Source organism: Trachymyrmex septentrionalis, unplaced genomic scaffold (genome assembly GCF_001594115.1).
Source record: "Trachymyrmex septentrionalis isolate Tsep2-gDNA-1 unplaced genomic scaffold, Tsep1.0 scaffold7, whole genome shotgun sequence".
Classification (NCBI taxonomy): domain Eukaryota; kingdom Metazoa; phylum Arthropoda; class Insecta; order Hymenoptera; family Formicidae; genus Trachymyrmex; species Trachymyrmex septentrionalis.
In genome coordinates, this window is record NW_017305884.1 from 5,023,851 (window position 1) to 5,036,112 (window position 12,262).

Below are 12,262 nucleotides of genomic sequence, written 5' to 3' on the forward strand. Positions count from 1 at the left end.
CTAGAAGATTTTCAAGATCCTTTTCTTCTCGCTTCGTTCGTACACGTGAGATTAGCGTCCTGGGTAATTCGCGAAGTCGGTAGATGGAGAATAGAGAAAGGTATAGGGAGGAAAGGCGGCGACAAGAGGATAAGGGGGGGGGGGCGAAGAAGCGAGAGGGCAACGAGACAGAAGAGCTGAAGTTTCGCCGCGAGGCGCGACATCTTGTCCTGAGTAAGTTTCTCCAACGAGGTACCGAATCTTTCGTACCTCACACTATTGGCGCATGTGGGAAGCGGGAAAGGGGAAGTCGGACTGGCGTATATATCGAAATCCACGGTACTTCCGCAGCAGTTCGCCGTTGAACTTCCGCATGCACGATGTGAGTTTTTTAACACGAGAACGAATTCTCCAGGGAAGAGACAATCTCGCACAATGCATGCGGGGATATTATGACATCATGTCGGGGGATGAGTGCATTTTCTGTTTAAAAGATTTAACCTTATATGCAGATTTTGTAACTCAAAAGCGAAATAAGTAGCAATAAACGTTAATTCGTAGAATGTAAGCGAATCGATCCTTATTACTATACATTACGATTATTTCAAGTGCATTTGCGGATTCCATTTTTAACATGTCTATGTGTTTCTTCAATTAAAAAATATTAAAATACTAAGCAAGTATAAAATCAGCATTATCAGTTTTGATAAATTGAATTTTCAGCGTTATATAGATGTGATAAAACAAACTTTACATCGAATATCGATTATATTTAATTACAATATATTTAATTCTAAATATTATTAGGAGAATCCTAAAGTGATGGAATTACAGCTCAGAATATTCTCTGAATTAGCTGTACAGATTGTAAAATCCTTTTGTACAATAGAAATACGCATAAAAAAGATGAGAGACGATTGATTTAACGAGAAAATAGAATAAAAGTTAAAAAATTACATTTAGTATAACTATTTTTTTAACTTTTCTCTCATTAAATCAACCGTCTCGCACCTTTTATATTTTGTCGCATTAATATAATTGTTACTTGCAAAATGTATTGGACACGAAAGAAAGTTTTACTAAAGAATCTAAAAATTAGATACGGATATCTGAAAACAATTGTTGAGCTATCAAAATAATTATGTAGGACTCTCAAACTGGTTGTTAGAATATCAAAACTTATTGTTTATCACGAGATTTCTACGTAATTATTTTGATGAGCCAACAAAATTGTTTTCAGGTTTGTCTACCCCACTGAATTCTTAAATACTTCAGCAAAATTGTTTTTTCCGTAAATAAAGAATGAAGGAAAACACGAAAAACACATGATTTTACATTATTAATATAATTAACTAGTTTTCATTATAAAATAACTGAATAAAAAAATATATACGGAAATGACGTCATATCAAATTAGTGACATCGTGCAGACTATAATGCTATTCTACCATTGTGTTGCGTTATATCGATGCTACATATATAAATCGGATATTCTAACAAATGCGAGCTATTCAGATGAAAAAAAACGAACGTAGCGGAAAATACCATTTTTGTGGTCGCTTTTATTTTCTGTAAATGTCACAGTCTTTTATAGAATGCTGCATGCGACCGGCGCTTATTAAATGTTATCGGGCAAACGTCATTGAAAATAAAATGAACGTACCGCTTCCGCGCCGGACTATATACCACCAGCCTTTTCAAAATAAACGAATATGAGGTGAACCGAACTCCGGTAGCTTAACAATACAGAGGGTCGACAGATGCGAATAACATTTAACGAAAAATGTCAAGGGGCTAATACACGGCCTAACAGGAGTGATTACGATATCGTCATATCTAACACGCGCGTAGTACAGGCTTTGATAAATGCCGTTGTGCTAAAATCGAAATTTTTATATGTTCCGCAATCCACACTCCCCCGCGCGCGCGTTCCTCTGCGATTTATTAAATTCACGCTGCTGGCAACCGGTCAAACCGTATACGGAATTGAATGCGCGCGCGTTAATTTTGTTTCGCGTACAAATGGCTTTCCTTTATTTTCACAAATTGCGAATGTACGTATGTACGTACGTATACTTCGACAGTTGGAAAAGGGATTACCCCACATTGTGCGTCAAAATGTTTTATCGATGTCGACAACGGAATTTTTATCAGCATGACTAATGGATTTCGTCTGAAATTTAACTTACGAGAAACATTTTCGGGAGGATCGCGGAGAAGGATTCCGATAGACATTACGTCGTTAACAATGGATGCTGTAATATTGTGTGTACTTCAGCTTCGTATTACGTGTGATATTTCGGTTTACCGCAGCATAGTTGATTACCTATCTCGGAATAACTCTGGTTTACCACTGCATAGTTGATTGGCTATATCGAAATAACGCGAGTTTATCAATTCAATGCGTTAAAGCAGCACACGCGTTACATGTCACGTTCGCTATCATTGTCTAACGTTATGATAAGAAGATTTTCCGAGGCCATCACTATGTCGGCGAATTTCATGAACATTCTTCGCACCGGTCCACGACAACATCTGCCAACCATTTCTTCAAGTCATCTATCTACTTTGCACCGCGTTTCACATATTAAACTTCAGTTCACTTCAGCAGAAGAAAATCACTAAAAAATCTATGGGCAGCATTCCTCTTTCATATTGCACCGAGCGCAAATATTTTATATCTCTTCGCGTACGAAAGCTTACATCCGCAATGTGGAAACGAGATCTCTGAAATTTCTATCGAATGCTCCAAATCTCCCGCGCTACGTTTCACATACGAATTCTTTGATCACTTTAGCGTGTTGAATTGATTTTAATACTTTGAGTGCTAGCGGTTTTTTTTTTCTATCGACAGTTTCGATAATTTAATAAATTTTTCAAATATTTTTTCTTAAGAAATTGGTAATTTAATTTCTATCTTTCAACATGAAGTGCAGGAATACATAAAAGTCACGTTACATTTTATAAAATAACATAAAATGTTCAACAAAAAGATCCGAACGTTTTAGATATATTTAAAAGAGTAAATTTAGGAAGAAAAAAGATGCTCGCAATATAAAATAAAAGCCTAGACTTTGGCAGATCGTATCAATTTATTGTAAATACTATCTGATCGTGCAATAGTGAAAAATGGAATATGCCATTTATTAGCCAATAAACTATATACAATATGGTACATAATAGCAAACAATAGGATTCACATACAGTGCCGTTTGTTTTTTCTAAAAGCAGGGAATATCGTATCATAAGCAAGATATACAATGGACAAAAAATGGCGTACAATGGGGCTTACGTGCTCGTCCCTCGTTTTCCCAGGACGAATTGCACAATACGCAAAAATCCACTAGATATTTTCCCGACCGTCGGGCGAACGGAAGTATCCAATCACCCGTATTTTGAGCAGAATCCATTGGAGAGCCAGATTCAAAACACCAGGATATAGATTATCGGTGGACGATACTTTTCGATTCCGCGAGGTATGAATGTGATCATAAAATTGGGGTTGCCAATGGGACATTGGTAACGTGCATCACATCAATGCAATCTATTGGTATCTATTGGTCACTACCGTAGATTCAAAGCTAGGCTTTAACTAGTTCTCGGCGCATGATACAGGATTGTAAAATACGATAGTAATTAACAAAATTTGTTAAAATTACATTATACTTGTGAAGTATTATAACTATGTGTATTTTTAAAAGATACGTTATATACGCGCGCCATACCGATTCCATAATTCATTGAGTTTTTTTATACAGATTATTTCTTATGAACATATTATTTTAATGACCGAACAAAATTCGGAACTGGATTATGTATAATAGAGCCCATCTTCTATAATTCTTTTATTCTATGAAAAGGAATAAAAAATAAATTAAACCAAAAATTTTATTCAGTTATATCGCTGAAAAATAAATGCTCTCTTCATAAAGAATCAATAAATAATTGACAAATTAAAGAATAAAATATTATATTATACATAATCCAGTTGCGAGTTTTGTTCGGTCATTAAAATAATATCTCCATAAGAAGTAATCTCTATAAAAAATTCAATGAATTATGGAATTGTATGGCACGTATATATAAATCGTTAACCAAACTTTTGAAGCAATATTGATACTTTCAGAAATATGGCGGTATTTATAAGCGCGACTTTTTTTTTTTTTTTAATCGAACTATTTTGTAAATCTGTATGTCCGATTTATTCCGACTGTCGTGAATTATTTTGCATCCACGCAGGGTCCACAGGGAGAACGGTGAAATCATCGGAATCGCACTAGCGACTCGGCACGTATACTTGGCGACGAAAGTTAGAGCGCCGGCGGGTATACCGGGCAAAGGGTGAAAGGACGGGTCAGCCGGCCGGAAGGTAATGGGAGCGTAGGTTATACCCGTGGCCGCTCAATTAAATCTCGTCGACGTCGCGTGCAGGAAAGCGAGCGCAGCGTGCACCGGAGGCTTCCTTACCGATTTCGAGTGGGTGGACCCTGCTCTCAGAATTTATTAGTCCGTGCGACCGACCGACTAATCTCGACTCGGTTAGCTCGAGCGTGTGTTGGTTGATCACAGAATCATCGAGATCAAAATCATGAATCACGAAAAGCACGAAAAAGCAATCGTCTTGCCATTATCATATTCCCGTCCAATAATTTTTTCCGTTAAACATCGCATCGACCGAGTTTGATATAACTATCAACACGTTACAAAGGATATTCTAGACACTTGCTAACGAGATTGTCTGTAGAGATATTGTATACCGAGAAACCTGATCTAATTCTAATCGAACATAATCTAACTTGAACTAAACGGATTTGATCCAATGTGCGCTAATCTTGAATATTCGCTACGTTCGAAGTTTAATTCGAATTATCATTCAAGTTAGCTGGATAAATTGAATACAGCGACGTAATATATAAGTGTTGAGTATTAAACTCAAAAAAGTTCAGAGAAATATTAAAGTCCTAGGTTATATGCAAAATTTTCCAAACTTTTCCCATTTTAACGAAATGACATTTATGTTATGTCACTCGACTTGATTGGACTAAATATAATGATATGTATTCGTTATCGAGAAATTCTCTCGAGTTATAAAGCCGAAGGCCAAGACAAAAAGGAACTTGTAGGACTTATAAGAACGAAAGTTTTTAGGTCAACATGAAACAAATAGAAATACAATTTTTATAGTTACCTCTTTCAGGCACGGGTTCGCGCATACCCGAAAGGAGGTGAAGTTCGCTTTGCTTTGTATAGGCGCCAGGTATGTTCGCGGTGCAGCGTAGATTCAAACGACCGTTCGTGTAATGGAACGGCTGAAGGGTGAGACTGATCTCGCTCCACTGCGTTCCCTCGTCTTCCTTCGTCCGCTGTTGCCTCGTGGTCGCCTCCAACTGCAACAAATCAAGCGTGAGTTGGAGAACGTGTGAACGTCACCAGAAAAGGAATTCGCGAACGTTAAAGGGTAGGCAAGACGGTTACGGTAAGGGTCCCGTAGGAGAGAGTAAGAGAGAGACAGACAGAGAGAGAGAGAGAGAGAGAGAGGAGGAGGAGGAAATGTAAATCTACTTTCAACGAAATCCGTTCATCCGGAATCGGAAGGAGGTGAATTCCTGCCCTGTTCCTCCCACCCCGCCTTTTCGTCATCCCGCACGTTCAACGGCGTACCACGCTAAAGACGAGGGTTTCCACTTCGATGGAAAGTTGGAGAACCCGCTAACGTTCCTGCCATCGTGTTCTCCGATTAATGTCCCTCCATTCCCCCTTTTTTTTTCTTCTTGCGTGAAATCGCTTCTCGTCAAGCCGCGGCGGCAAAGAGCGAGCCCGTCGAAAGTATTGGCCGGAATGGCCGAGTTCCGGCTTTCTTAATGGATCATTATCGTCGCGGAAGTCGTGATAGCGTCGAAAGTAAGTTATTCGAGTGAATCGTACGGTAGAGTGATTTGTAAGTGAATTGTAAGAAGTTTGTCTAAACTTTCATCAATGTAGGCGACGACAAATTGATGTAGATTGAGGTGTAGATATATAGGTCGTCTCTGATATGATGTTTTACAAAATATAATCTTTACAAAGCATTTCATATTAAGAAATCGTAATTGATACAGAAAAAGTAAATATCCTCCAAAGACACATTAGTCACGACTTATAAAATAATTCAGCAATAAAAGCAATAAAAGCTGAAACAATTCTGACAAAATTATTTATTCTCTTATTTAATTATTTCTTAAATTAATTTATTTATTTTCTATTCAAATGTCAGTTGAGTCATAATAATCTTGCGCTTAATAGTTTCTTAAGTGATAATAATCTCAATAATAACATAATTCCCGATTCAAAGCGTTATACGCGCACCTGATGCCAACATGCTTCTAGAAGATAGTTGTTGCGAAGTTTAACAGCATTCGCGTCGAACCAACGGTAAATTACACAGAACATCTCGTATTATATAGATTATTAAGCCAACAGACTGCAGAGAACGTATTAACATTTCAATCTCGAATATTACGTACGTTCGGAGTTGCTTGGACAGTCGAAATAAAACAATAGATATTTCTGTGCGCTTATTCATTTCAGGCAGCAAGTAGAAAAAAGAATACTTAGAAATGCAAAGATATTTGATTTGACGTAATTACGAGAGTAGCGCAGGAGAGAGTTTCCAATTTATCTTCTCAAACAACGATCACTACTAGGCAGTAATGAATTGGATAGAAGATGACTTCTAATCGCGACCAATCAAGCGAAGCCTAACAAAATTAATTGAGTGAATTTTGTAATAAAGTAACTACAATGTACGAATGATATAAAAATATAATAATCAACGATAAAAATATAATAATCCTCCTTAAACTTTAAATTAATTTAACTTTGTTAAAAAGTTTTTCAAAGGCGAACTAAGTACAAAAGAAGAGACTTCCCACTGTTTCATCATCATGTCATAAAGTTTCACTTTTCAATTAAATATGCATAGCATGTATAATTTTTTATTACAGCCTGTGCCATAAGTAAAAAGTGAATAAAAATCGACGCAAATATTTATGTGTATATTGCATTGTTTATACGTTTGACATGTCAAGTTTAATTCTAGTTGCAACCAAGAATATCGGTGAAAACATGCGAGTATTATAGGAGCGCTTGCTGACTTCACATTTTCTCAACTGAGGAATTATGCAATTCGCGCGATCCAGTGTGATATATGGCGGAAAGCGCAAAAAAGAATCTCGACCAATGATTAATGGCCGAGTAGCATTGATACTTATCCTCCGACGCGCTAAGAGTGCGTCCAGCCGAATATAAATTCCGCTTTTTAAACAGCTACCCGTGAAATTCAATCTCGGAGGGGAGCGAAAGTGATTACAGCGGTTGAATACAGATTATGAGAAGGCGGTCGCTACGTCATATTTAAGCGCTCCGGATTTTCTTTGTAAGCATCCAAAGGAAGGCTATATCTCTTTTCCCACCGGCACACTTTCGTGTCCTGTGCGATGAAAAAATTAAAAAATAAAAAAGTAAACGTTTGAGTATACCTAACGGATCGTGAAATTTTCTATTATGAGATTAAATGCGCTAGTCTTATCGAAGAAAAGATCCACTCATATTACGTCACGTGATGTAATCAAAGCTTTGATACGACGCCATCTTTTCAATATAAGATCTAATAATATTCTGACGCGAGTTTGAAAGAAAATTTGACTGATCTTGCACAAGGTTGCAAAAAGTGGACGATGTTCTAATTTGTTCTTAAATCAAACTGCATGATTCGACAAACCAATGGTTTGTAAGTTCGTAAAATCTCGCTAAAACTTTCCTCTCGATCTTTTAATTGCTTACTCTCGTCAAAAGTTTCATGGATGCAACTTTTTTTAAGCCGCACACTTTTTTATTTCAAGATTCTTTAGCAAATTTGAAGTTAATTCTTTAACGATCAAGATTTTTTCAGAACTTTTAATTTTCGATACTAAATCTTTTTGATATAGCTAAGTCTCAAATTAATATAAGTTAATAAAGATATACAAAATTATACAATTACAAGTTTAAAATTATATTAGAATAAGTTTACTTAAAAAATTAAACAGACGTTGTCAGTACATTTACTTTTTTCGAAGTTTAATTAGAAACTCTTTTAAGTTCATTAAAATCATAATTTAAGCTAAAATTAGATTTTTTGTATTTATATTTCTTATAAAATTACAGTTTAATAAACACATTCATCGTAATTAGATAATTATAATAATCTTCAAAAATACGTTTAATGAAAATAATTTGCTTAAGTATTTAATAAACAAAAATATTTGTAGTAAATAAATGTTGCAAAATATTATCCAGAGGAATTTAGAAAATAGATATATAAAATTTATCTTATATATCAAAGAATGCGGAGATAGAAACGCTAACGATGCTTACTTCGCATGCTCAACCGCATTCTCTAGAATTCCCGCAGTCCCGCAAAGCCTACATAGGTTAAGATACATGTAACTAACCACGTGTAATCTAAGTTAAGTAATCAAGTGAGAAATTCGAAACTAAATTAAAGTGAATGTATATAGAATACTTTTGATAAGATCACGGGAAAGTTTACAGTTTACATTACAGTAAACAATTAAATGAAAATATCGTGACATAAATCATTTTTATTTCAATTCTCTTAAAATAGAATATTCGAAGACATTTGTACAATAATAAACTTTAAATACACAATGCTCTTTTTGAAATCTTACAACATATAAAATGTTATATCTTAGTCATCTTTTAGATTACAAATGAATCATGGCGAAAGCAAAATTCTCAGCGAGATTACAGTTTTATTCAAGAGAGATTTACTTAAAATTGACTAAGAAATACGTTTATTTATTTTTATTCTTGCAGAAGCTTAATTTTACCCCGATCTTTTAATCTTTAATATTAATCTCTAAATTAGATCGCACTTTTTAATTTCAAAAGAGAAATTATTTTCACATTCATCAAATAGAGAGAGAGAGAGAGAGAGAGAGAGAGAGAGAGAGAGAGAGAGAGAGAAATACTATTAGACCGTTGATTCAAAGCTTTTTTTGCAGAACAGCTTGCATTTTCTAATTTCATTATTCGTCATCTGAAAATGGAATTCTTTCTTTCCTTGCTATTCAAGGCGCAGATTACCAGAAATACAGCAGGAAACCCGCTGTGCAGCAGGCCATTACAGAGCTCTGCACGGTGCGAACACGACCGAGATATGAAATCTCAGTAATGCACATTTAATTGCATGTGTAGTACTTGTTGAATCGATGCGCGCATGTATCTGAAAACCAATATATTCGATTGATATCGCGAACGTGAAATCCGATTGATATCGAGGAAATACGACTATCTCCGTGGGGACTGAAGCAATGTGAAAATAGATAAAAACATCTTCCATGTACGGGTTAAATGAAATTTTTATAAAAAATTATCTGAAATAGATATATTTTACCCGCTACAAAAAAAAGCCTGTTTTTATAGTACCCTTCGTATTTTAATCACAAATAAATGTGCGAGAGACTTCATAAGAGTATAAATGGCAAAAAAAAAAAAACTTTTTGCATAACTCTACTGGACGAGATCATGAACAAGATAACAAGCGCACGGATTAAATTCTCATACAGTTTAATTAATTAAAAAAAAAAATTGTGAAAACATTTGTAATTTTACGCGGCGATCGAAGAGAATTGATGAAAAGTCGGAGAATGGATGGCTCACAGAACGGCAGAGGCGACGTTGATAACGACAATAACTGCAATGCAGTTACACGAACGACTATTGACGAATGACGTAGTTTTACGGTGCACCGTGATAAGGCAAGAAGTGCGCGTGTACTTATCGTAACCATCACCGGTGTTGTACACCCCCTATGGCGCACTGCGCCGCGTGTGCGTCGCGTGTCGGGCGGCTCACCCTAAACACCCTGCGCAATGCCCAACAATACATAATACCGCGCCGCGCGTGCTTAAATGCGCCTCGAAATCCACTGCAGTTCGAGGCGCATGCATCGTATTTAAGGGCGTAGCCATGCGAAACCTCTGCGACGAGACGCGGGTTTATGCCCGCGAATATGTCGGCGCGACGTGACGCGCGAGAACGGGATACTTTTGACCTCGGTTATTCTACGTGAACCTCACAAGTCTCTCCCAGGCACCACCTTTGAAGTGTCGCGCGGTTTTCGGTGTAACCGCCCGCTTATGAAATATAACCCTCAACCGCGCTCGCGTAAGTTGACTCATTTACGCCGGGGGCTCGAAATGGGGTATTACGAGAAGTCTCTTGCCCGTTACGCCTCAGCTGCGTACTACTTCCCCTTTCTTTTCCGGAACAATAGTCCATAATCTTTTGTATCTCGTATATATTCGTTTTAATTAGCGGCAATTCCCTGAATGGCATCTACCTTCGAAATAATTCCGCATCGTATGCCGAGGTAACAACGTGTGCTCTTATTAAATCTGAATGCGTAAAATTTCTAATAATATTTTCGCGTGGATAAGAATACGTTACACGATATATATTAATAGTATTATTATCCCAAGCATTGTCTTTCTCCGATAACTATAAAAATAATATGAGAGCCTAATAGAATCAGAATATAAACAAATTTTTTAAATGTTACATTACATTTTTCCACTTGCATATTACATTCGATACATTTTATGAGAACATTACCTGTTACTTTAATCGTATTAATTTGTACGCTACACGATAATCGTTTTAAATTATAATAAAGGCTCACATAATAAAGATTAACTGCGAGATTTCCGTCTAAAAGGAATAAATGATGAGCATCCGCCCGGTGAATACGTCGAAGCGTGACAATGCGAAACTTTTGCAGAAGATTTCAAAGTGATCTCCAGTTTTACCTGAGCAACAGTTTTACGCTAAGCAACAAATTTTCATATACGCGACTATCTCCTTCCTTCCGTAAGAGATGATATTAGATACGCGATGGGCCGAGCCTCCCCGGAAAGATCTTGGCGCAGCATGCATGCAAATCCTGACCGCGATAGTAGTGCAGATAGCACACGAATCTAGATGCGGAAATATACGTGTATATGTGTGTATATTCGTGTATATATGTACGTAGCCATGGATACCATGAGCAGTCCAATTTCTCCCCAGTTGCATTCGACCGCTTTCTTGTGTTCCTCGAGCGACTTCTACGTTGCACCGAGATTCGACTGGTATTTAAGCGGCGTTTATCGCCAGCGAGGGAACTCTCGAGGGCTGCAGGGGGATGGCAATGGTATCGAATGAACCAAACAGAGGAGAGGAGAGAAGGGAAGAGCTAGTTCGGCGCGGATCGAATGGGACCGGTGCTCGTGGCGAAACGTACGGCGGGAGAAAGAAGCCAAAAGGCAATGCCTCGAAAGCCGAATCGATCTTATAGAGGATTCCACCGGTATCCTTTTACAAGCTTCTCTGTCTACGGCACAGGATAGTCGGACGTGTCCGGACTGTGGCCCTGTCTGTAACGAGTGGGTTTCACAAATACGGCGCGTTTGCTCCATGGTCTCCAACGAGCATCTGTCCTTCTCGAGCAATGGATACGCGATTGAATTAGATGTATGTAGATATCGCAGAGGACATCGCACGAAAATATACATGGCACGAAAAGAAGCCGGGAAAGAGATACTGCTATCGGCCTTGTTTCCATCCGCGCTCGTTATTGCTATCGAAAGCGACGCGAACTCGAGAAGGATGTTGGGCGATATCGAGAAAGGAAAAGAGCCGTTTTCACAAGCAGACAAAAAAACGACATCATAGTTTTCCGGCAGAGAGGAGAAATCAAAGGCACAACTCGAACATCAATGATCGTTTCGAGAGAGAAATCTTCTTTTCGTGCGGAATTTATTCAAGCATACTTTGCGAATCAATCGACTGTCCACGAATGCTGCGACATGGATTTTCTTGTGATTCAACAATTTCGTGAATGGTACACGCTTTTATGTTCTCTGATGCACCTTTAATCTACTGTGAAAGATAAAGTGAACGTTACGTTCACATTATCGTTTGCGTTTATTATTTCATTGTAACTAGTCCCGGTAATTGATAATTTAATTCGATCGATATCAAAGAGGCGTGATTAAAACAGCACATAAATGGGAGTTTGCAATAATGATTAATAATAGAGCGTAATTGACACTGTCGCTCACGCATATCTAGTGACGCATAATGAGGGTGAAATTCTACCCGTATACAGTTGATATCGATGTTTGTCACCTAACACGTAAAGCAAATTCGCGTGTTTGTGTGTAATATATGTTTACATATATATATATATATATATATATAT

The 12,262-nt window shown here is 37.3% G+C and overlaps 1 protein-coding gene across 1 annotated transcript in view; it reads right to left on the minus strand.

Annotated features, from left to right (window-relative positions):
- LOC108753592 overlaps nt 1-12,262 on the minus strand; it is a 150,722-nt gene that overhangs the window by 8,732 nt on the left and 129,728 nt on the right. The window contains exon 5 of the mRNA XM_018495311.1: nt 5,168-5,366. Coding sequence (XP_018350813.1) covers nt 5,168-5,366 — 199 coding nt within the window. The remainder of the gene's footprint in view (nt 1-5,167; nt 5,367-12,262) is intronic.